This window comes from Paramisgurnus dabryanus, chromosome 8 (genome assembly GCF_030506205.2).
Source record: "Paramisgurnus dabryanus chromosome 8, PD_genome_1.1, whole genome shotgun sequence".
Taxonomy (NCBI): Eukaryota; Metazoa; Chordata; class Actinopteri; order Cypriniformes; family Cobitidae; genus Paramisgurnus; species Paramisgurnus dabryanus.
In genome coordinates, this window is record NC_133344.1 from 41,315,606 (window position 1) to 41,340,775 (window position 25,170).

A 25,170-nucleotide genomic window follows, 5' to 3' on the forward strand; every position below is an offset into this window, starting at 1 on the left:
TATGTCCTTGTAATGTGTGGATGCAATTTAATTGCATATTCACTTACAAGCTTGGTCCCGAATGGGTATTGTTTGACAGATGTGACCTGGTCTCTGTGGACTCTATTAAGCTTTTCATATGAGGATTTCTGACTATGCCTTCCACTGGGATTAACCTCTAGGAACAAAAATGGAAGTCTCTACAGTTGATATACTAAATGCGTTTTGACATAAAACATTACTGCAGAAATCACATTATGATGATTGCTATGTTTAGCAAAGGACAAACAGAGTTTCCTTTATGAAGGGTAAAGAGATGGGGTTCGGGTCAAGAGTGTAATTACATGCAGATATGTTTTTGTTCCCTACTTTGGCCACGCCAAAATGTAAAGGCTGTACATTTATAAACTCAAATGCTTCTTATGCCCACTTTTACAAGATGCAATATAAATCACAGGTGTGAATAGAATGTGTCGGTGAAGTTTCAGCTCAAAATACCCTACAGATCATTTATTATAACATGTTCAAAATGCCCCTATCTGGGTGGAGCAGAAAAGCGCTGTTTTAAGGTGTGTACCTTCAAATGCAAATGAGCTAAAGCTCCTCCCTCCCTTATCAACAGACAGTGAGCGTTTTTTGTTATCCACATTTTGGCCACCATCAGACTTGATGCTTTGAAATGAGCGAGAACTAGATTACAATCCAGTCAAACCTTTTAACCTTATCTGACCCAAAGCTTGAGCAGCACCATAGTGACATTGCAAAATATTTATAATATATGCACATAAAACTATATATATATACACATAATAATATATTCAATTTATTGGGGGGAGGGTTGGTTGGAACATAACGCAGGCCAGATTTAAACCTGTGCCGCCATGGGAGTACCTGCGTTACCACTGCACCAAGAGTTTTTTATATAAATGTTTTAACTCTCTGATAAAAAGATCACTGACTCTGATGTAATTTTCCTGTTTGTTGTGTTATTTCCCTCTGAAGTGGACTGGATAGCTCATCCTGCTTTCAGGTGGTTTCACTTATGAAGGCTCTCGCTCAAGGGGGTCGGACGGTCATATGCACAATTCATCAGCCCAGCGCAAAAGTGTTTGAACTCTTTGATAAGGTGACTTTTATTATATCTCACTTCATCTGTGTCCACAGCTTCATATGTTAGTTTTCTTTTTTTATTTAACTATATACAGGTTCTTGTCCAGAATGCTGGCTCTCCTATAAAAATGCAGTATTGTTTTTTTTTAGCTTTATGTCCTCAGTCACGGTCAGTGTATTTACCATGGAAGAGTATCAAACCTCATCCCTCATCTAAGAGAGCTGGGACTCAACTGCCCCACCTATCACAACCCTGCAGACTTCAGTAAGAAAATATCACTCGCCGTACACAGTGTCCAAAAATAACACAGGCTAAGTGCCAAATGTAAATAAAAAATTAAAATGGACAAAGAATGTTAAATGTGAAAATAAATTAAATAACACTAAATTTAACATGCATGAAGATTTCATAACTAAATCATTTGTAGCTTGATTTCCTTGAAAAATGTAAACACTGATCCACTTCCAAATAGAGCAACATTAGCTTAACCAATAACATGAGATTCTGTGCTTGTCCAGCTAATCTACAAAATACACAGAAAATGAAAATAAAACAAATTCTTTGGCATTCTTCTTGATTCAGTATTGTGTGTGAACTTTTGTATTTTTTCTGCAGTTATGGAGGTGGCATCTGGTGAATACGGTGACAAGACAGCTCGGCTAGTAAAAGCCGTCCAAGAGCAAAAATGTGAGAAAGATTACAAAAGTGAAATGAATGGTAGCGGGCTGCATACCCCCTTCCTGTGGCACAGACAATCTGATGAGGTGAAATATATACAGTAAAGCCTTTTTAACCTTACCGGTTGGTTGCATAAACTGCTTTGACTAGTCTATGAAGTTATCACCATGTTTTTGACTGGTCATAACTTTTTATATTAAATCATTTACATAAAATTTGAGTCTACGTTGAATCTGAGCCCTAACTAATTTCTAGTTGGTCAGTGTAGCCTATAGTTCTTAAAGAATTACTTCACTTTCATAAAAAAATCCAGATAATTTACTCACCCCCATGTCAACCAAGATGTTTATGTCTTTCTTGAGTTAAGAAGAAATTACGGTTTTTGAAAAAAAAAAAAATCCAGGATTTTTCTCCATATAGGAGACTTTAGTGGACCCCAACAGTTTACAGTTTTAATGCAGCTTAACCGGCCATTTTTGCAAAAAAAAAAGTACTTTTTAACCACAACTTCTCGTCTTGCACTAGCCGTGTGATGGAGGACATGGGGTTGAGTAAATTATCCTGATTTTATTGCTTATAAAAGTGGAATATTCCTGTAAGATAAAGTAACTTAGAAGCTATGTTTACACAACCTTCGACTGTATTCTTGAATTAAATCATAACACATTCGCAGACAGTCTCTGTTATAATGTCATTTACTCTCTTTAGGACTCCACATCATCTGAGGGTTGTCATAGTTTTTCTGCCAGCTGTCTGACACAATTTTGCATCCTCTTTAAGAGAACCTTTCTTAGCATCATAAGGGATTCGGTAAGCAGCAGTGCCACCTAGTGCTGATCATGGAGTGGTGCATAATGCACCATACTGATGTTTAGTTACCTGTATTAGCATACAGTTAAATGTAGTGTGTTCTTGCAAAATATATATGAAACAGAAACGTCTTTAATAATATTTCAGTACTAAACTAATGAATATGTTATTTTTACATGTCTATATATGGCATTTCAAACTTTATTATTATTCTTTTTATAAAAAATATCTTATAATGTTTCTTAAATACCCAACATGCTGTATGTATGATAACTCACATGTTAATGGGTCATTCATACTAAAAAGCTACACTTTCAACAGTGAAAGGATTTTTTAAATTTCCTATAGTTTTAGTTAAACCTCCCTAAAGACTAGAAAAAAATTATATTTTGCATTCTGTTTACTACTTCATCTAAAATTCATCACAAACGACACACTGCATTTGGTACAAATGAACAAAATGCACATAAACTTGCTTATGAAACTTTTCCCTGTTTCAGGTTTTGACGCACTTGCGCATCATCTCTCATCTTGGGATTGGGATACTGATTGGTCTTTTATATCTGGGCATTGGAAATGAGGCCAAGAAAGTTCTGAGCAACTCAGGCTTCTTGTTTTTCTCCATGTTGTTCCTCATGTTTGCAGCTTTAATGCCCACAGTGCTCACCTGTAAGTCTGACAGGTTTTCATTTTGTATTAATAAGGTTCATTATTTTCTTAATGCACAACTGACTTTGTTGCATGACCACTAACATTAACATGTAATAATAACACGCATTTAATAATCTTTCTCATTGTCTTTGTAGTTCCCCTTGAAATGGGCGTCTTTTTAAGGGAACACCTGAACTACTGGTACAGCCTAAAGGCGTATTATTTGGCCAAAACAATGGCTGACATCCCATTTCAGGTAACAAGACTCTTCAAGGAACAATTGAGGTTGAATGTATGAGGTTGTTTCAGCAACTTATGGGTACAACATGAAGTACAACAGTGAATCATCTGTCAGCACTTTTCATAACATCTAGCGCACAACAAAAAACAACATTGATCTAAATAAAAATAATGATGTTTACTGTTTAGAAACAAGTTAAACAGAGGACAGAAGAAGTGATTGGTGATGGTATACAATAAACATGTTACTGGAGCTTAAAATATATTAGAATTTTCAGGCCAGAACACCATTTGCACAAAATAGGCAAATCCCACAGTAACATTATAAGACAGCTTTACTAAAATAATAATTTACTCAAACTATTAAGCAGTTTTAAAAAAGCGGACAAAGTAATATACAGTGAGGTACAAACGTCTGAGACTAAATTATTAATCCGGGACTTTTTTAAATTGGGAAAGTCTTAAAAAATTAAATATGAAAATTGACTTTTTCAATGATAGATTATGCAGGTAATTTTAAGGTCACAAATTACTGTAAATAAAAAAAAATAACATTTAATAATGTCATTGGTAGATTAGTAATGGCTTTAAGATCCGTGCCAGTTACAGTAAATGCTGTCAATAAATGCCCCCCACATTTTGAGAATTTATTTAATTAGTTTAGCCATTCAAATTTGGCTGGGTTGTTAATATCACATTCTTCTGTGGTGTGACAAACTGAGGACACATTTAATATCTGACTTTACACAGACCTTAAAATGACTGATGAGCACTGGTAAAATGATCTTTTCTGTTTTACAGGTTGTGTTTCCTGTGGCCTACTGCAGCATTGTGTACTGGATGACATCTCAACCTTCAGATGCAGTTCGCTTTATTCTTTTCCTTGCTTTAGGGACGCTCACATCGCTTGTGGCACAATCACTCGGATTGCTGATAGGGGCAGCATCAACATCATTACAAGTAAATATGTGAATTTGTGTTTTTATTTCAACTCAATTTAGATTTATTTCTATAGCACTTGTCTTAAAATTTTGCATTGTTACAATGCAGCTTTACAGGAAATAGTCGAGACAAAATTTTAAACGCAACACTTTTGTTTTTTTGCCCACATTTTTCATGAGCTTATCTTAATGATCTAATACTTTTTTCTATGTACATAAAAGGCCTTTTTCTCTCATGTATTGTTTACAAATCTGTCTAAATCTGTGTTAGTGAGCACTTCTTCTTTGTTGAGTTGGGCCCTGTCCCAAATGGCACACTCCAGACTTGTGGTCCTCCTCAGAGTCCACACTTTGATGACATCATGTAGTGCAGACTTTAGGGACCCTTAATGCGAGTCCACGTGGGTGCACCAGAGTCGTATTTTGGGACACGTATTTTCGAGCGTCACACCGGAAATAGGTAGAGAAGTTGTCCGTCAGTGTCAACTCCTCTCTTCCGTCTTCTGATTGGTCTGATTGCTCTTTCGCAAGGACTTCTGGGTTGGTAAAGTGTGCGAAGTCTGCTGCAGTGCGGGCTTTACTGAAGAGCGCATCAAGGGGGCAAAGGAGGCGCTGATGAGCACACTTCAAAGCGTAAAAATGATAGATGGGACACCCTACGGACTCGTAGACTAAGCGAGCACGCACATTTTAAGGCCACGAGACCGAAAGTCCACGTGAAGTGCGCCATTTGGGACAGGGCCATAATTCATCCACCTCACAGGTGTGGCATATCAAGATGCTGATTAGACAACATGGTTATTCCACAGGTGTGCCTTAGGCTGGGCACAATAAAAAGCCACTCTATGTACAGTTTTATCACACACCACGATGCCACAGATTGGCAAGTTTTGAGAGGCGGTGCCATTGGCATGCTGACTGCTAGTGATGGGCCGAGCGAGGGTTCATGAAACACTGAAACAGTTAAAGCAAATGTGCCGTATTGTTCGAAACATCAATCCAAAACCGCCTCCAAAGTGACAGCTTGTGGTCACTTACCAACCCAGTCTCACCCCATGTCGTCAATATTTGACGACACTTGACCATTCGTCAATATGTGACGCGGAGGGTATACCTTTCGCGTCATTTTTTGACGAACTGGGGACTTCAATACTATTACGTCCGTTGCATTCTCTTCTCCTATTTTCTTACCAATTTCGCGTCGGTTTAGGGTTAGATTTACATAATGACATCCCTACCCAAACCTAACTCTAACCCCAACGCCAGGTGACAACTGTTTCTAACCCCAACGCCAGGTGACAACTGTTTAATTTCGCGTACACTGTTTAATTTCGCGTACACTGTTTAATTTTGCGTAATCTAACCCTAAACCGACGCGAAAATGGTAAGAAAATAGGAGAAGAGAATGCAACGGACGTAATAGTATTGAAGTACCCAGTTCGTCAAAAAATGACGCGAAAGGTATACCCTCCGCGTCACATATTGACGAATGGTCAAGTGTCGTCAAATATTGACGACATGGGGTGAGACTGTGTTACACTTACATGTGTTGGAGTAAAACAGCCTCATCAATGGTTCAGACAAGCGCTAACAATTGTGTCCAACTTGTTGTTTGTGCAAAAGAAATGATCGTGTAGAAGAGTGGATAGTGCTCTCAATTAACATGCGGGTGTCAAAGTATGTTTTTTTACTTTTTCAAAAATTTTATTAAAAAAATATTAGTTGCTCTGATGTTGAAGGACTCAGCCTACTTCTTTTTTTTACATATATTTTCCCCAGCCTAAGAAAAAAATCTTTCACAAGGGACACTTGTTGCTGGCATGCACAGATACTTTTTATAAGTACATAAAAATTCGGAAAAATAACTGCTCTGCCTTTCCAGAGGATCATGTGTTCTGGGTAAAAATGCATCTGTCAGGTATTTTGGATTATTATTGTCTGGGTTTCACATATTTGATTTTCCAAATGTTCCCATAAATTGTCCTGCGATTCTGCTGGTGTTGATGATGATGATGATGGGCCTTGCTGCTGACACTTGTGGTTCTAAATAAACATGCAAAATTTATTAGTTACACAGCCTTACGTGATATGATATATCTACCTGAAATTTGATGAAGACTGAAACTGCTCACCAGGAGTTGGAGGGTTTGTACTCATCAGTGAAGCGCACTCCATGGTAAGGTGCTTTTCAGCTTCCTGGGCTTTTGCAGGATTTCCCAACAACAAAAGGTTGCAGTATTGTCAATGATTCTTGAATGATTTCATACTCCAAACTTGAAGGTGGCACCCACTGGCTCTCTTTGCTCATACAGACGTTGCAGCATGTCGAGAGAGCCATTCCATCTTGTGTCAACCTACTGTAGCAGTTTCAGAGTTGGTCTACCTATCAAGCCCTGCATTTCCATAAGCTTGTCCTTTGCTTTGCAACTGGATCTAAACAACCCCACTACCTTTTCCTGCTTTCTGTCGTATATCATTGATGAGTGGGATTTAATCTAGAGCAGGGATGGGCAACTTTGGTCCTGGAGGGCCGGTGTCCTGCAGAGTTTAGCTCCAACCATAATTAAATACACCTGAAACAGCCAGTTAAGGTCCTACTAGGCATACTAGAAACTTTAAGGAAGGTGTGCTGAGGCAAGTTGGAGCTAAACTCTACAGGACACCGGCCCTCCAGGACCGAAGTTGCCCATCCCTGATCTAGAGCTTTTATCACAATCAAATCTAAATTATGTGCAAAGCATGGGACATGGTGAAGAATGAGTAGCTGGGCACTTAAGATCATATTAGATCCATTGTCTGTCACCATGCACTGTACTTTGGAGGTTATTCCCCTCTCAGCCATCAACAAGGTTTTAGCCTCCATGATATGCTGGGCTGTATGGGTTTGGTAAAACCTCATTACACCCAGTACAACTGTTGCAATCTTCACGTCTGGGGGAAAGTCACACCAAGGTATCCATCCATATTGATTGGCAACCACATATCAGCAGTAAGGCTAACAAATTCTGCCTATTCTAGGTCATTCATCGTCTTCTCGTTGGTGGTGTACCTTTTGGTGACCATCGTTTTCAGAGCTTTGTGGGATGGCAGGACGTAGCTTGGATCAAGCTTACTGACAAAAGCCCTGAAACCAATATCCTCTACGATGGTGAATGGCTGCAAATCCTTCACCACCATGCTGACAAGAGCCTCATCCAATTAATTTTGTCTGCCTTTTAAAAGAGATTAGAAGACATTAGTTCAGACAGACACATTGAAAAAGTAGCTTTAAATAGTGCATAGCTATTAAAGTTAGTCTTAAGGTTAATTTTCTTTAAACCTTCTCATACAAACACGTTACATATGGAAAAGTGTATGCTTTGGTGCAGAGACAGATCAAACTAAATATAAAACTATAACTATTATGAAAACCAAAATGATGTCTTCTGCCTGTCAATTATTATCACCTATGAAATTCTATGTGTAATGATGTGCTGTCTGTCACTATCTAACCTATATAAATGTACCACTATATCCTAACTCAAGTTCACTGTCTATTGCTTATCAGTTAATAAATGTTAATAAATCTAGCCTAAATATAACTAACACAATTGAACTGCAAATGTCACAAGGTCACTATATAACTATATCACTCAATCGCAAAATCTCTCCTCACAAAAACCCAAAAGGTGAAGATGCATTTGTGACACTTTTATACTTTGTGGAAGTTACATTAAGACAGATGTGCGATTGTTTGATTTGTTACCGACCCTGTCAATCTAACACAGATTCAACAGGTACGCCACCTTTCGAAACCCTTCAGAAGTGCGCCGAAGCATCGTAGCCATAGTCACGTGACTTTGGCGTTTTGAATCACTTTGTCAAGTGACAATCATACTTTGGAGCAGTGTTTCGAAACATCTAGGCTTCGGGATCTCGACACAGCGTTGAAACAGCCATCCTTCCCGACTGCAGGAATGTTCACCAGAGCTGATGCCTGTGAATTAAATGTTCATTTCTCTACCATGAGTCATGTCCACAGGCATAACCACACGTGTAACCACACCGGCCCAGGACCTCCACATCCAACATATTTACTTCCAAGATCATTTGAAACAATCCACCTGGACAACTTGCTCATCATCCTCATCTGGGATTTGATACTGATTGGTTTTCAGACACCCCCTAATAGAGTAAAACTGCACATTTTAGAGTTGCCTTTTATTGTGGCCAGCCTAAGGCACACCTGTTTAATAATCATGCTGTCTAATCAGCTTCTTGATATGCCACACCTGTGAGGTGTTTTTTTAATAACAAAATGTCATTAAATATACATTTTTGAGAGTTTGAGAACTTTATTCAGTATATATGGTATGACTGTGCTGTTAAAACTGTCAATTTTCAGATGCATGATTTATTAAAGCAATGCTGTGTTTGATTGACAGGTAGCCACTTTTGTTGGTCCGGTCACTGCCATTCCTGTGCTGCTATTTTCAGGCTTCTTTGTCAGTTTTGACACCATTCCAAAATATCTTCAGTGGATATCATACATTTCTTATGTCAGGTACGGCTTCAGCTTTCTTAGGTTATAGTTTGAGTTAAATACTTTCTACATTCATTGACATTTAGATCTGTTTTTTTTTAGATAATTCATTTATAGGTTTTCATTCTGTCCTTTTTTTTGTTGCGTCTATGAACAAAAGACAGATTTCCTAATGATAAACCTCAGGATGTGACATAATTTTTTATTGGAAACCAGCAGCACCAACATTATTAAACATTAGAGACACATTTAATGAGTTCTCTAATATATCTGGGGATTTGCTGGTGTGTCGAATATCAAACAGCAAAACAATGTTTCATATATATTCATTGGTCTTCTTCTAAAGCAGATATCTTATGTCTTTCAGATATGGGTTTGAAGGAGTCATTTTATCCATCTACGGGCTTGACCGTGAAGACCTGCACTGTGACAAAGACGAGACGTGTCACTTTCAGAAATCAGAGGCCATTCTGAAGGAGCTGGATGTTGAAGATGCAAAGCTCTACTTGGACTTTGTTGTGCTGGGCATCTTTTTTGTGTCACTACGTCTGATTGCCTACTTTGTCCTTCGATACAAGATCAGTGCTGAGAGGTAGCCCAGTGGTACTGTCAAAACTTTCATGTCTATAAAAGACTTAGAGGCGGAGAAAGCCAAAGCAGAGGGAATTTGTTTCCTCATTAAGATCCACTGATGTTTGGACAAGCAGGAGTCTAGACAGAAACCATGGGCAGACGTCGAACATTAATGCCGAACCCTGTGTTGATTTTTGAGTCAATACTGGAGAGTTAAAATAATTTCTTTTACTGAAGATTGAGTATATAGACACAAAGCGTGTTTGTTTTGTTCCTGGGCTGTGCAATGTTTTAAATCATAAGACAACAGATTTGTTGGTCTACTCTGACAGTCCTGCTTCTGCTGCTGGCATTGCATGTTGTTTCTTTAGAGTTTAACAATGTTGAGCTGGTCTCAAAAAAATTACAATGTATAGCAATCTCATTATACAACGAATTTAGCTACAGTATGTTATTGATATCTTTTATTTATACAATAACAAGAGTCATAAGACAAGATTCTGAGGACTATTATGACTGCATCTTATGAAGAAATATTATCATATTAATAAATAATTTAATACTTTTACAGCAAATTTTTTTAATTAAATGTAAATTATATAATTTGTACATTATTAGTGAATATTGCATTTTTAATGTATTTTGGGGAAATTGGATTACTTATAACTGTCCTTTTTACATTAATCTAGGATATAGATATATAAAATAGTAAAAAACATCACCTCCATCAGCATCATACAATATGTTTTACTTTGCCACACTGTGTGAAAACAACAAAACATAGCTTCAGTATGGGAGCAAAATCCAACAATTATGAGATGAGGATTTTTCATCATCATGTTAAGAAATCTAAAAGTGACAAAGTGTTTCTCTGAACGATAAGAAACATTGAGAGTTGTATGTTTATATACGGGTTATACAAAATTAAAGGTCATGCAAGTAATCATATAATAACTCAATGTGGCATGCAGTATAACATCCAAACATATTTTTATCAGTTGACAGTGATTCTTTCCTCATCTATGCATCTATGATAAAAAAAAAGAGGCAAAAAGTTATTTTTATCAGTTTTTTATTAAGTGTCAAATCTGTGTATTAACCTCCAAGCTATGTTGTAGGATCCCAGAACATTATTCACTAAATGCTGCAGGCATAGTGTAAATGCAAAGATTTAACTCAAGTGTTATGACTGATTATACTTTGCTATGAACCTTGATGTAAAATGATGCAACTTTGTATAGTTATTCTGTTGAAAAAGTATTTCTGCTTCTATCAGAGTAAGTTGTATATTAATTGTATTATTTACTTCTGATATTTAAAATTTGCATTTACAGCATAAAATGTATAATCAAAATGACAGAGATTGTCATCCACTTTCTTGGGGCTCCATCTTTAGGATGGTCTACTAATTGTTAAACTGATCTCTTGAACAAATGCCTCGTCGAAAATAACAAATGTTTTGGTTTCCTAGGTAATCTATGTGTTGTTGTTTTTTGCTTGTTATATAAATAAACTACGTTTAAAGTACTTTGTTGTTATTTATTCTTAGCGGAGTTTACCGGAAGTTACGTGTGGACCGCGACAGCCGCTTGTTTATGTTGTTACTGCTGAAACCATCTATAGCGAGCAGTGGGCTTTCATGCATGCAGAGTGAGAGACCGCACCAATAAATTCTTATATATCATAATACTTAATATTTACAAAGACAGAGTATAAAACTTATTAAAAGCTCCATTTTATTTTGTTTTTATTCAGAATTGTTAGAATGAATCGCCAAATTATTACCTTTTGTGCAAACGAGAAAGGCTTTAGTTTAGTTAACGTGCACATTTGATGTGTCTGCACGTTACACATGCATCTAGAAGGAAAGCGTAGCTGAGCTTGGTCGTAGTATTAGATGCTGCAACGGACATACATATATTTTCGTGCCATTCGTATGTAGTTAAGCCTGACGTACCCAACTTTTTTTTACGTCTAGCTGGTGCAACCGGAAATGGAATCCCAAATCTGGTATGGGCTGTCTATGAATGGACAGTATGTTTTAAATATTGTTGCATATATACTGCTAGGATATGTTTGAGAAGTTCTGTGAATGCAGTAAATTCTGTTCATGCAAGATGTTTCAGTGATTTAAGTATTCATACCACTTTAATTCAAAGTGTCTGTTATTTCTTTCAAAAGAATGGGTTTAATATTCACGTCAGTTCTGAATATTTGCGACACCAGTTTATGGCACATACATTAGGAAGTGGTCGTAAGATGTGGTTTAGCACCAGTTGTATGTAACATGAATATACTGCTGCAAGCTTATTAGTAAAATATATACTGTATGCTTTTATTGCTATAAAACAGAAAGCAGACATATAGCCAGTGTCATTGTTTGATTTGTATAAATGAGCGGTGTTCTGACCTCGAGCAAACTGTACATCAAGTCAAAGTGAGATCTGACTATTTCATTAGTTATAACTACTTTATTTATCATTGCATTGAAGAGACCAACATGCTATTTCCCTAAACTTTATCTAAGTCAAGGGCATTGACAAACATAATGTGTCTAAAAATAATTACACAAAAAAAATTCTGATCTTTCATGTCTTTGAGAACTACCAAAAAAAACACTTAGTGCTTGTGAAAAAAATATGTGAACCCTTAATTTAGGCTTAGTCCACACGGACACGGGTATATTTATAACCGGAGTTTTTCCTAAAAAAAAATCCCGTCCACACATGCTCGGTTTAAATTAAATATCCATCCACACGATAAAGCAAAGCACGCTATTAAGCGCTGTCAAGAGCATGCCACACCAGCAGGCGGGGATATAACCCAAATCGTGTTCCGCATTATAGTGAGATACAGTGTAACTGAGCATCTATCTGTATACATGTTAGAAGCCCTGTTAGCAGTGGCGCCCCCAAGGGGGGGCCAGGGGGGGCCGCGAAGTCACTGGCCCCCCCAAACAGAATGAGATTAAAAAAAAAAATTTTTTGTTGAGATTTTTATATTTAAATAATAGTAGTAATATGTATTCATTAAAATGTACACTAAAAGCACTATGTAAAAAAATAATATGCATTTGTATAATGTGTTAAATAGAATACGATCTTAACCCCTCCCCTCACCTTTACCCGCAAAGCCGTGAGTATGCGCAGCCGCACTGCCATCCATGTGACGTACGCGTGACGTCCTGTTCGCTCCTGTTCAGCCATTGGATGCATTACAGAAGAAACTCACAAACTAGTAAGTAAAACTCAGTTAATTATAGGTTATATAAAGCATATTGTTCCAAGCTTAATCACTGTCAGGGTTTAAATTGGGCTGGGGCACCAGAGACGTCATGCCCATTCAAACTCACCCTCCGTTTTTGAGCCAACTGGATTTTGCATGCAACCTCAAATTCACAGAAGCATCCATTAATCTGTTACTTGTCTTTTAATCTGTTTAATATGCGCAATATAATCAATTCTGTGCTGCATCCTTGTCACTTTTCGGAGATTTTCGCCGTTTTGATCATGTTAAATTTCTTTGTTCTGGCGTCATCAGCGTCTGAGAGCGTTCATGAGCTTTGCTGTTGCCTTTGGCTTTCTGAGGAATTAAAACGTCTAAGAAACATTTCCAAAGCCCAGGACGGTAATGTGCAGTTAACCTCCTCTGTGTAGAAAATGTATAGTTTAAAATGTGACCGTCTCGACGTTATATTAGTAGAGATTTCTAGATTCATCTTCTTGGTGCAACGGCAAAGGTCACCAGAGTTCACGGGCACGGGGGCGCGGAATCACACATGCTCACATACGAGGTAACATTTAATGCAAAAGTCCGTTCCTCTAATAATTTTATCTAAACATATTTTTTTAAATCGTTATTGAACATTAAAACCAATCACGTGGCTAAAGCTTATGTCATTTTCGTTGTTTATATACTTTATGGATTTAAAATTACATTAATTTCATAGGATAATGCAGTTGTTTCGCAAAATGCATTAATGACACAATTAAAGTCATTAAACAAAACGTAAATAAACAAAACATGCCGTTTCAGATGTAAATATGATGCCAACATGTCATTATTCCGATTGAATAGTATTTCATATAAAAGTTAGTCAACACATTTATTTTGGAGGTTTTTGCATGAAAGCATGGGGCGCTCAGATTGTTAGAAATGTAAGTGCCATGGAAAAGACTGAAGAATCTATAATATTTCGTTTGATGTCTGTGTATGCACAAATTTCTGTGAGCTGTGCGCACTGTGCCCCCTTAAAAAAAAAATGGTGCATGACGCCCCTTCCCGGCACATAGGCTGAAGGTCTCGCTCTACTCTTGCCAGTGTACCTGCTGCGCTTGTGCGTGTGCACTCGCTGCCTGCGGTGCCGCGAAGGGAATAATGTGTTTCCATTCATTATTGGGCATACTCACCAAACGCAAGTTCAACGATTTGTGCGAGTAGCTTACATACAAAGTCAATGCAAAGACGCAATCAGACAGACGCGTCCTTGCAAGGGGGGATGCTAATGACGCGAATTGGGCTGCGCAATTGCCGAAAACACGCGCTTTTCCCTTCAAACGCGTGTGTGTGTGTGTGTGTGAGAGAGAGAGAGAGAGAGAGAGAGAGAGAGAGAGTCCGCATGAGCAGTCACACTTGAGAGGAGCTCCTGATAAATTATGAAAACTGAGAACAATTTGTCAACAATTTAACAGAAAAGTAGATGATTCAACATAAAACAACATCTAGACAAAAAGAGACAAAACAGTTGAATTAGGATAGTATTTTTTATTTATTTTTTATTATTATTATTATTTTTTTAACAACACTTTAACATCTGAGTCTGAGGAAGGTTTATGAGGAGATTCGTGAGAGGATAGACACAAGAAACCCCTCTGCAGAAGAGGATATTCATGTTGAAAAGGATAACATCAAACTACAAAAACAACAACAAGTAAGAAGAAAATTTGCAAGAGGAAAGATTGGAGGACATTTTGAAGAGACTCTAGTGTTAACTCAGGTCTCTTTTAAGGAGAGCATTTTGGATAGGACTAAAACCTGAGACTTTTTTCCTAACCACGACGCCAGTAAAGGCCATAATTTTTACACTTATTGGCTTCTTTTTTTCATTTTTCTCTCTTTATATCCTCACTGAGAGAAAATAAACAAAAAACTGTCAGTTAATTCAGTTGATTGTTTACATTCTAAATCAACTATGGCCAGTGCATCATCTTGGCCCCGCCCCTTCATCTACCCTCAGAAGAGCTCTGAACACTCCAGACAGCTGCTCAGACAAAAGCAGATGAAGGAAAGGCCTGAAACACTGTTTGCTGAACAAGACCACAATGTCATGAACAACCTGCTCTTCTACACTGAACACAGCTCTCTATGGCACACTGCCTTCTGTCAACATTTCACCTTTAACAAAAAAAGAGGCATCTGTAAAGGCAGACGGATCTTAACATTTGAAGATGCTGAAAAAAACGATGAAACAAGAAATTTAACACTAAACTTGTATCAAAATGGCACTGTCATGGTCCAAGGATCTGAGTCTGCTCTCAAAGTCTTCATTGAGGACTTCGAACATATAAAAACGCTGGCACTGTCTGATGATGATGATGACAACAACAACAAAGACATAAACACTGATGCGTCCCCTGTTAAATCAGTCCAAACGATGACAGTGACCTCAGCAACTTTGATTCCATCTCCAATGTCAAGAATGAAAGATAATTTTTCACTCCTGGAGGTAGAAGTAGTTGAGCTAAAAGAATTGATACTGTCCCAAATGAAAGACAACAACATAGAACAGCTGACAATCGACATTAAGAATCTGAGACATGAGGTTGAATATCTGCAGAGAGACAGAGAAGAAATGACAAAAGAACTTAAACAAACTAAAGATCAGCTGATTGAAGTTAAATCAACTTTAGGAAGACAACTAACAGAAGTTAGAATAGAAATGCAGGAGGAGCTATTAGCCTTGAAGTCAACACTCCGCACCAAAGATGAACTCATCAATGATCTGAAAGAAAAACTTAATTCTGTTTCAGCACCTAAAGAGTCTTCTGCTAAACCCCTGATGTGTCCAGAGATGCTCACAGAAAATCCTCAACCTGAACAGCTTCCTGTGGAGGAAGAGTCTCAGTGCTCAACTGATCCAGCATCCCAGATTCACAGCTCCACTGCAGAGGACCCGAGAGTAACACAGGCTCTTATCCTGATTGACTCAAATGGAAAATACATCAATGAGAAACTTCTATTCCCAAAAATGACAGCCAAGAAAATCTGGTGCCCAAACACAAGAAGTGCTTTTCAGATCCTGTCTGATAGAAACCTGAAAGAAAATTTTGAACACATCATTATCCACACAGGGACAAATGACTTAAGGGCCATGAAGGGTCATGTGGCTCCTGTGATCAGAGAGGTGGCAATCAGAGCCGTACAACGTTTCCCAGAGGCAAAAATAACTTTGTCTACATTACTACCACGAACTGATGTGCCATTCCACGTGATCCATGGAAATAATGTGGAGCTTTCCAGATGTTGTGCACTTATTCCTAATGTTCATCTCATCCATCACAAAGACATACGGCCTCATCATATGTATGACCATGTACATCTTAACAAGCTAGGAGTGAAAGTCTTTGCCAGAGGGCTGAAAAGCACAGTCCTTGGAAACACACTAAAAACAACCGTAATCCTAACGACAAGAGAAGACCTCAGTCACCGAGAACCATCCGTCCTCCAACAGAGTCCAGATCAGCCACAGGACCTGCATCACAACACAAGAGCTACGCAGAGGCAGTTCAACAACCACAAAACCCTGCAGCTGCTGAACTCAACCAGATAAGACATCTACTGAACATCATCTGCTCCAAACTGAGGACATAACTTGCATAACTCACTCACACTTATACATATGTAAATATACACACACAACACACTCAAGAAAAATCTATCCATGAAATCATTTAAAATCAGTTGTTGGAATATACAGGGTCTGCACTCTTCTACTTTTGGTAACAAGACTGCAGACCAAGAATTACTCAGCAGTGTAACAGATATGGACATTTGTATCTTTCATGAGACATGGTGTCGTAGTAATGAGTCCTTACATTGTCCAATAGGATACAAGGAAATCGTTGTTCCTTCATCAAAAAATCCTAAAATAAAATGTGGCCGAGACTCAGGTGGAATACTTATATGGCACAAAGACAATTTAAAACATTTAATTAACATTGTTAAAATCGAAAAATCTTCTATCTGGCTTGAAGTGAAATCCATCATATCACAATCTAATCTGTACCTTTGTGCAGTCTATATTCCACCTCATGACTCTCCCTATTACGATGAGCAAAGCTTTCCAAAATTACAGTCTGACATCTTACACTTTCAGTCCAGAGGGAATATCCTCATATGTGGTGATTTAAATGCCAGAACAGGGAGAGAAATTGATTTTGTAAATATGTTAGATAATGACCACATACTCAACGACACCATGTTTCACTCCTCATCAAGTATCACACCAAGAAACAGCTATGATAGTTTAGTCAACATGAATGGAAAGCAAATGTTAAAGCTCTGTAAAGGTTAAGGGATATACATAATTAATGGCAGAACTAGAGGAGATACATTATGTAGGTTTACTTATTGCTCCAGATTAGGAACCAGTGTGGTTGATTATTCAATAACTGATATTGATCCAAATGTTATTAATGCATTTACAGTCAGACCTCAGCTCCCGATCTCTGATCACTGTCAAACAGTGCTCTACTTGAAAGCACTATGTGAAAGGGCCAACTCTTATCCACTAGAAAATAAAAAACTCTTTCCTTTAAAACCTAAACTAAAATGGAACCAATCCAGCTCTGAACAATTCAAAGAAAACATGAACAATCCTACCATTTTAAAATTGCTGGATGAATTTATATCAACTAATTTCACATTAGATGTTAATGGGATAAATTTAGCAACAAAACACTTAAATTACATATTTCAAACATTGGCAACTTTATCTAACATTAAACGACAACGCAAACACAAAACAAATCAACAGAGAATGAGAAAGGATGTTTGGTTTGATGATGAATGTGCAAGTCTCAGAAAAGAACTAAGGAGACTTTCTAACAAAAAGCACAAAGATTCATCCAACCAGACATTACGGCTTACTTATTCTGACTGTCTGAAAAATTACAAGAGATTACTGTGGAACAAAAAAGAAAATTATTTTGAATCCAAAATTGATGAAATTAATGAATCAATAGATCAAAATACTTTCTGGAACCTATATAAAAAACTTGAAAAACCCAAATCAGAAATATCATTACAGAGTGGTACAATTTGGAAATCTTATTTTGAAAATCTTTATCAGAAAATTGAACATGCTGACCTAAACCAGCCTCAGTCTAAAATAAAGAAAACACTGGTAGATTTGGAGAAAACGATTAAAAATTACCAAAATCCATTAGATAAATTTATAACAAAATCTGAAATAACGGAACATATTAAAAGTCTTAAATTAAAGAAAGCATGTGGCCAAGATGACATTTGCAATGAAATGCTCAAACTCTGTAATTCCAGCATGAACAAAGCTTTGGCCAAATTATTTAAACTGGTTTTATGGTCCGGTAACTTCCCCGAGATCTGGTCTGAGGGACTTATCACTCCCATATTTAAAAAGGGCGACCGATTTGACCCAAATAATTACCGTGGCATCTGTGTGGGCAGTGCTTTAGGAAAACTGTTCTGCAGCATTTTAAACAGCCGTATTGTAACACACATCTCCACACACAACATTTTAAATAAAGCACAAATTGGATTTTTACCAAAACAACGCACATCTGACCACATCTATTCTCTTCACACACTAATTGGCAAAAACATCAAAAACAAACAAAGGAAAATATTTGCATGTTTTGTAGATTTAAAAAAAGCTTTTGACTCAATTTGGCATGACGGTTTACTTTACAAACTCTTACAAATTGGCATTGGGGGGAAAACTTTTGATATCATACAATCCTTGTACACCAACAGTAAATGTGCAGTGAAAATCAATCACCACAGAACAGAGTATATCCGGCAGGGACGTGGAGTGCGGCAGGGCTGCAGTCTAAGTCCGACTCTTTTTAACATCTACATAAATGATCTGGCATCAGTGCTGGAGCACTCTACTGTCCCCGGCCTCACTCTTCACCACACAGAGATTAGATGTCTGCTGTACGCAGATGATCTGGTCCTGCTATCCCGCACACCTGAGGGTCTCCAGCAAAGCCTGTCCATGCTGGAACAGTATTGTCATGAATGGGCCCTGACAGTCAATCTGGACAAAACCAGAGTAATGGTGTTCCAGAAAAAAGCCAGATCTCAGGGTAACAAACACCAGTTCACTTATAATGGCCAAGTTTTACAGCATAGCACCAACTACTGTTATCTGGGCATCGACATTAGCGCTTCGGGAAGCTTTGGTCTGGCTGTCAAGACACTGAGCGAAAAGGCTCGGAGGGGTTTTTATGCTATAAAATCACGATGCGGTCACTTAAAATTACCCATTAAAACTTGGATAAAGTTATATATTTCAATAATAAAACCAATTCTTTTATATGGATGTGAAATTTGGGGACCAGTACAAAATCTTAGAAATTGGGATAAAACTTCAGTAGAGAAACTACAATTGGAAGTTGCCAAAAACATTTTAGGGGTTCACAGAAACACATCCAATGATGCTTGCAGGGCTGAATTAGGTTTGTACCCACTGAACATTGAGATCCAGAAGAGATGTGTTCAGTTCTGGCATCATCTCCATCAGTCTGATCCTGATTCAGTCCAATATAAAGCCCTCCTCGCCAATGAAACCTCAGCAGAATCTCATCCTCTAAACACACTCGCTCTTCAACTTGTTCATGAAACTCAATTCCCAATTGACCACAGCTATAGCCCCAAAACAATTATTAAAGAAATTGACAAAAATCTAAAAGATACTCATGATGAATCATTAAAAGCACATTTTGAACTCCAAAATAAACTCCAATGTTACTCGACCCTAAATAGAACCACTAAATTGGCAAACTATCTATTGATGAAACAATTTAAAGAAAGACAAATCCTCTCCAAATACAGATTAAGTGAGAGAGAGAGAGAGAGAGAGAGAGAGAGAGAGAGAGAGAGAGAGAGAGAGAGAGAGAGAGAGAGAGAGAGAGAGAGAGAGAGAGAGGTAAGATTGGTGCCCACGTCGAGAAAACTTAAGACTAGAGACGTGTTAAGGACTAAAGTATGTCACTCATTTAATTAGAGTATGTTAACTGGATAACACTGGATATAACTCATTGTATAGTTTAATAAAATAATGTATTTTAAATACACAATTCAAACGGTGATCGGTTGATACTCATCTTTGATAGATTAATACTATTCCACCATCTGATCTTTAAATTATTTGCAATTTTTATTTGTCTCTAGTAAATCATATACTAGTAATAAATAAGAATAACTATAGTCCATGTAGCATTAAAAGCAAAGGGAAAACTGTTGACCATTAGATTCAGGCATAATACATTTTTTAATTGTGCCACCCTAAGATTTGTGCTGGCCCCTTTGTGCCCCCCCATGAAAACAATCCTGGGGGCGCCACTGCCTGTTAGCACAGTTATTATTAGCAAGATACGTCCAGCCAATGGAATCACGCGGGGTCCTAAAGGAGACCGAATTGCTCGGGGGGACTGAATTGCTCATGACACCGCCAATGCACAGAATCATCAACAAAGCAGTCAGCGGCGCACAATCTTGACGTCAAACACAGTGGATAACGGCGCACACTCTGACGTCGCAAGGCAAAACCCCCGGTTTTACTCTCTACACGACACCACTGTAACCGGGGTTTCTTAAAAAGCTCACCCTGGCCGGGGTTTTCAAATATGCTCGGTTTCAGTGCCCTGATACTGCGGTTTCATGTTCGACGAACGGCCAAACCGCGTGAAAAAACTCACGGTTATAAAAATACCCGTGTTCGTGTGGACTAGGCCTTAAAGACCTCAAAAAAGCCAATTGGAGTCAGGTTTTAGCACACCTATGGCCCTATAGTTTTTTCCCCAAATTAAATTTTTTCTAAAATTCTGTGTTTTCCTGTCAGGGCAGAGAAGGAGACAGAAACAGGATCCACTTGCAGAAAAACAATTTATAAAGATGACAGTCATCCACAAGGCAGAGCTTGGGTGAATAATAAGGAAAATGTCAGAGAGAAATCCGCTGCTTGGAGACAGGGGGACAAATCCACGGTATGGTTACAGGGTGGAGTATCCACTGCGCGATGACAGGGAGAAATAACTGAAATGCCGCATAGAATTTAACCAGTCGAGCTGGACCGCGGCTGAAGACCCCGGCTGTTTCTCAATATGCGTTCTTCAGCGATCTTGCGACCTTGTGTCCTCGCTCTACGTCATCATTAACAGTCGAAGTTCAATTCCAATTCTCAAGAACACAAGTACAGAGGACGCATGAAAATACCCGGATGAGTTCTTAATATCGAGGATGCATCGGGTGCAGACTTGCGTGCTGAAATCTGGGGAGGTCACGTGACCAGCAGGAAGGTCGCACACATCTCAATTCTCACAGGTGCGTTCTGTGTTCTCGCAACCTTCTGAGTTCGTTCTTCCAAGGTCGCCTGGCAAGACCAGTCTCCACGAGAACACAAGTCCGTTCTTTGCGTTCTTGGAATTGAGAAACAGCCCCGTGTGGGTACGCTGGACAGCGCTTCTGGCAGCGAGGCAGCCGGAGCTGCGGCAGTGAGAGAGATGACAAGTACTCAGAGGCGGCAGGGCAGCGGGAGACCTGGCAGATGGGGAACAGCAGAGAGCACAGGTAAAATGCGGAAAATAACTAAGAAATGTCTAAACTTGAAGCTAATGAAAATAACAAAGTAAACGAATAAACTTGAGCTTTCAAACAACTGGGTAACTAGACCGACAAGACCGGAATATAGGCAAGGCACATACAATGACAAACTCGCAGGGAACAAAAGGCTAAGGGCACTAATAAGGCAAACCAAACGAGGGATGAAATGAAAAACAGGTGCGGGACGCAGGTGTAGGAAATCACGAAGATGAAGCACCCGGGTGACAGACGCGCATGAGTAGAGCTGTAAAACATAAACACAATGAAAACACAGAAACAAGAGCAGCCGATCAAACTGACGTCATTACATTTCCGTTTTATTCTGGATTCTGGTTTGAATGGTTAAATTAAATTTCAGTAATCAAAAAGCATATCTTATCAACTGAAAACATAACAGAAAAGTAGCGGATCCACCACTGCAGTGAATATACTGTACTGTATGAGTGTGCGACTGTGCGTTTCCACAAGGTGACGCACCTGACATCTGTTTACCAGCGTGTATAGCTCTTATATGTTTCTTAGGCACAAGGGCTCACTAAGTTTTCTTTCTTGTTTAAGTGAACATAAACAGCTGTATGTTTATCAGTATATTGAAGCAGTGCCGTCTTAAAGCTGTCTTGGGTCTTAAAGTGACAGTAGTCTGCTGCTTTCTGTGTCAGAAATGTTCATTACACACAAAAAATGAAAACCCCTCACTACTATTAACTAAATGAGTATAGTATTATGATTAAGAGGAAAAATGAAAGAATTGGTGGCTTGTCAGTAGCATTGTTGTAGTGACAGCCAAAATAGACCAATTTCGTGTTTGCAAACAGAGATTACGTTTTTTGTGGGCGGAGCCAAACTGGTTGCAGAAAGTGACTGCTCCGCAGTAGGGTTGTGAAGTGTTTTAGCATTAAACCGTGATTTTTATGGATCCGGTGTTCTGTCGAAGTCTGATTCCTTTCTGTTTTCCTTTAGTGCAATGTTTCTTAAAGCGTTTTAATCACTTTACGTTTATTTTTTTAGATAGATCAAAAGTTTAAATGGCTTGGCTACTGATATGCATGTATGTAATGTATATGTATTGTTCTTTTTTGCTAAATCAAATATTTTTACAGTCTGAATAGCTAAAGTACATGTAAAAGCAATACTATCATTTATTATATATAATAGCGTTTATTAAATATTTCATAATTTTCCTGTTTTTTATTATTTCTTCCTTAATAAATTATAATTGTAACATGATAAAAGCGCTATAAGAAACACATGGAGGGAACAGACTTCGACAGAACACCGGACATCTTCTCTACATATTTTCTATTCTAATTATTAAAAGATTTCCAGATGATTTCCTTGCTCCATTCTGTCCGTTTAAGGGCTTATTGTAATCATAAACACCTACGTCTATCTTCAAATGATGTCTTTGACGATGGTATTCTATAAAAATGAAAGCTATCTTTTTTGGCATTCTTATTCTGACACTTAACAGCACAACCGGACATTTTCCAGTGAGTTATCTTGCTCTTTTCACTCGTGTCTAATTCATTTCCACTGTTTTTCTGCAACCGCATTGCGCGCGCAGCTTGCAGTGACGTAACTGTGACGTCTACTCTAAACTGGTCTATACATCGGCCTATATGTAATACACGTCAGTAGTACAAAGTCCATTTCCTACTTTGCAAAGCAAACTCGACACGACAACAAGAAAAACAAAACAAAACTGAGTGGAAGTGGCAAAGAAAGTCAAACTAACCTCAGGTTATTATCCAAGAATTATGTAATTGTGGAAAAAAGATAGCACAAATTCCGTTATATGGAAGTGGTTTGGTTTTTCTAAAAAACTGACGAGGTACAGATTAAAATTTAATGAACCCTCTTATTTTTGTGGCTTCAGTCATTGTTGGCATATTCTTTTAAAGCTGGAAGCATTAACAACTTACATAGAAATATATATTGTTATCGTTCAATATGGATTTTTTTCTGAGATCATATTTTTGCCATATCGCCCAGCCCTAGCCCGATGTATTTTGGCTGTCACCACAACAATGCTACTGACAAGCAACCAAATCTTTAGTTTTTTTATCATAAGACTATACTCATCTTGTTTTACTTTTCAGGCATCTGTATTAAATGTAAAAATATTAGTTATTAGAATCTATGATTTAACATTAGCAATAAATACACATAAACACTGCACAGTCCTCACTGTATTAATTAAATGTGCAGCTGCAAAAGTTGTTCAGTTAAGAATAGTGAGTGATTTCCATTTTTGGTGTGTAAAGAACATTTCAGCAGCCTCTTGTCACTTTAACACCCAAGACAACTTTAAGACTGCACTGCTTTAATACACTGATACTGACAAATCTAGCTGTATATGTTCACCTAAACAAGAAAGAAAACTTAGTTTAGTGATCACGTATGTGTTGACTGCTTGCTGTGTGCGTGCTTCGCGAGCCCTCATGTCTGAGGAACAGATGTCAAGCGTGTTATGTTGTGGGAACGCTGAGTTGCACACTCATACAGAACAGTATATTCAATGCAGTGGTGGAGCCGCTACTTTTCTTCATCTTTTCTAAATTTGTGAATGTCGTGTAAATATATACTTTTTAAAGCAGTACGGATGCGTGCGTGGGCAAGGCGGACATGGAAAGAAAGTATACTTTACCTTTTCTGTCTGCTCTGTTCCGGCCTTTAATGAAACCTGCTTGTGCTCTGAAAAACATATGAAAGAATTTCTTGTGTAATAATTTTTAGACACATAATGTTATTTATGTATATTTATTCAGAAAGCCATAACAATTTCTTGCTAATGTATATATACAGAAATATACAATACATATATAATATTGATGGCTCTTGCTTCGTTCTGAAACCCTAGATAGTAGTTTTCTTATCCTTGAACAAACTGTCACAGTAATTCTTAACCTTTTAGAACACAGCTAACGTTAATTTAATATCAATTTATGTCACACGGACAATATAACGCATTACATTACACATGAATCACGTAAACGTTTGCATCCCTTTATACGTTTGTTAGACATTTAAACAAAAACATTTTTATGATTGAAAAAGTTTAAATATTTAAGTTCAGGTACTTACTAGTTAACTCTCATCCTGCTGCCTTTGTAATCTGTGTCTGTCCGTTATGATTGATTGACGCGGTGTAACTGCTGCTCCTGGGGTTAACCCCGCCTATTGGTTAATTTGATTGGCCGCCGCTCGGCTTGCGTTAACAGGAAAGCTCATCTTCTGTTATGTGATTGGCCAGTGGCACTCGCCTTTTTTGATTTGATTGGCTATCTCAATCATTTTTGACAAGGTGTTCGACGTAATGCTGCGTTGGAGGAACTGACAAACGGATGACGTTAAAATACCGCGAGAGCGATTTGAAATCAGAATCTTGCCCATGATCATTCGAGTCCCTCTCGCAGTACTTTGATGTCATCCGCGTGCAGGTTCTTGTTGTACTGCATAAATAAACTGCGCATCCTTAACGTAATGCGAAGGTTAACTGGCACAATGATTTGATCTTTTTTAACACTTCGGCAGGCAAAAGCACAGTGAAACATATTGTGTATTTGTAACATCTGATTGTACACAATGATAGTTTTACTTACTCATTGAAGTCAGAAATCTTCAGCAGGAATAAACTCCTGCTACAATGAAAATCGTGCAAAAGCAAGTTTAAATCGAATCGATCCATTGTGCTTCTCAAAGCAACGTTATCAAACATTTTAAATTCAGAAAAAAATCTTCTGGAAGTTCAGGGTCATTTGAACAAAATTATCTTGACCCATGATCTGAAGGCATGTTTA

The 25,170-nt window shown here is 38.0% G+C and overlaps 1 protein-coding gene and 1 long non-coding RNA gene across 2 annotated transcripts in view; one reads left to right on the top strand and one right to left on the bottom strand.

Annotated features, from left to right (window-relative positions):
- The window catches only part of abcg1 (ATP-binding cassette, sub-family G (WHITE), member 1), a 29,876-nt gene extending 19,766 nt beyond the window's left edge, over positions 1-10,110 (top strand). Inside the window, exons 7-15 of the mRNA XM_065281848.2 lie at positions 982-1,105; positions 1,240-1,354; positions 1,706-1,854; positions 2,477-2,578; positions 3,079-3,247; positions 3,385-3,485; positions 4,271-4,429; positions 8,835-8,953; positions 9,300-10,110. Of these exons, the coding sequence (XP_065137920.1) occupies positions 982-1,105; positions 1,240-1,354; positions 1,706-1,854; positions 2,477-2,578; positions 3,079-3,247; positions 3,385-3,485; positions 4,271-4,429; positions 8,835-8,953; positions 9,300-9,528 (1,267 nt within the window). The 3' untranslated portion in view covers positions 9,529-10,110. The remainder of the gene's footprint in view (positions 1-981; positions 1,106-1,239; positions 1,355-1,705; positions 1,855-2,476; positions 2,579-3,078; positions 3,248-3,384; positions 3,486-4,270; positions 4,430-8,834; positions 8,954-9,299) is intronic.
- A 10,121-nt stretch (positions 10,111-20,231) lies between these two features.
- LOC135771548 (uncharacterized) lies at positions 20,232-24,961 on the bottom strand. Its single transcript, XR_010542963.2, has 3 exons — positions 24,455-24,961; positions 24,018-24,064; positions 20,232-21,307 (listed from the first exon to the last, which is right to left on the bottom strand). It is a non-coding gene; the product is annotated as an uncharacterized lncRNA (long non-coding RNA).
- Positions 24,962-25,170: the final 209 nt, after the last annotated feature.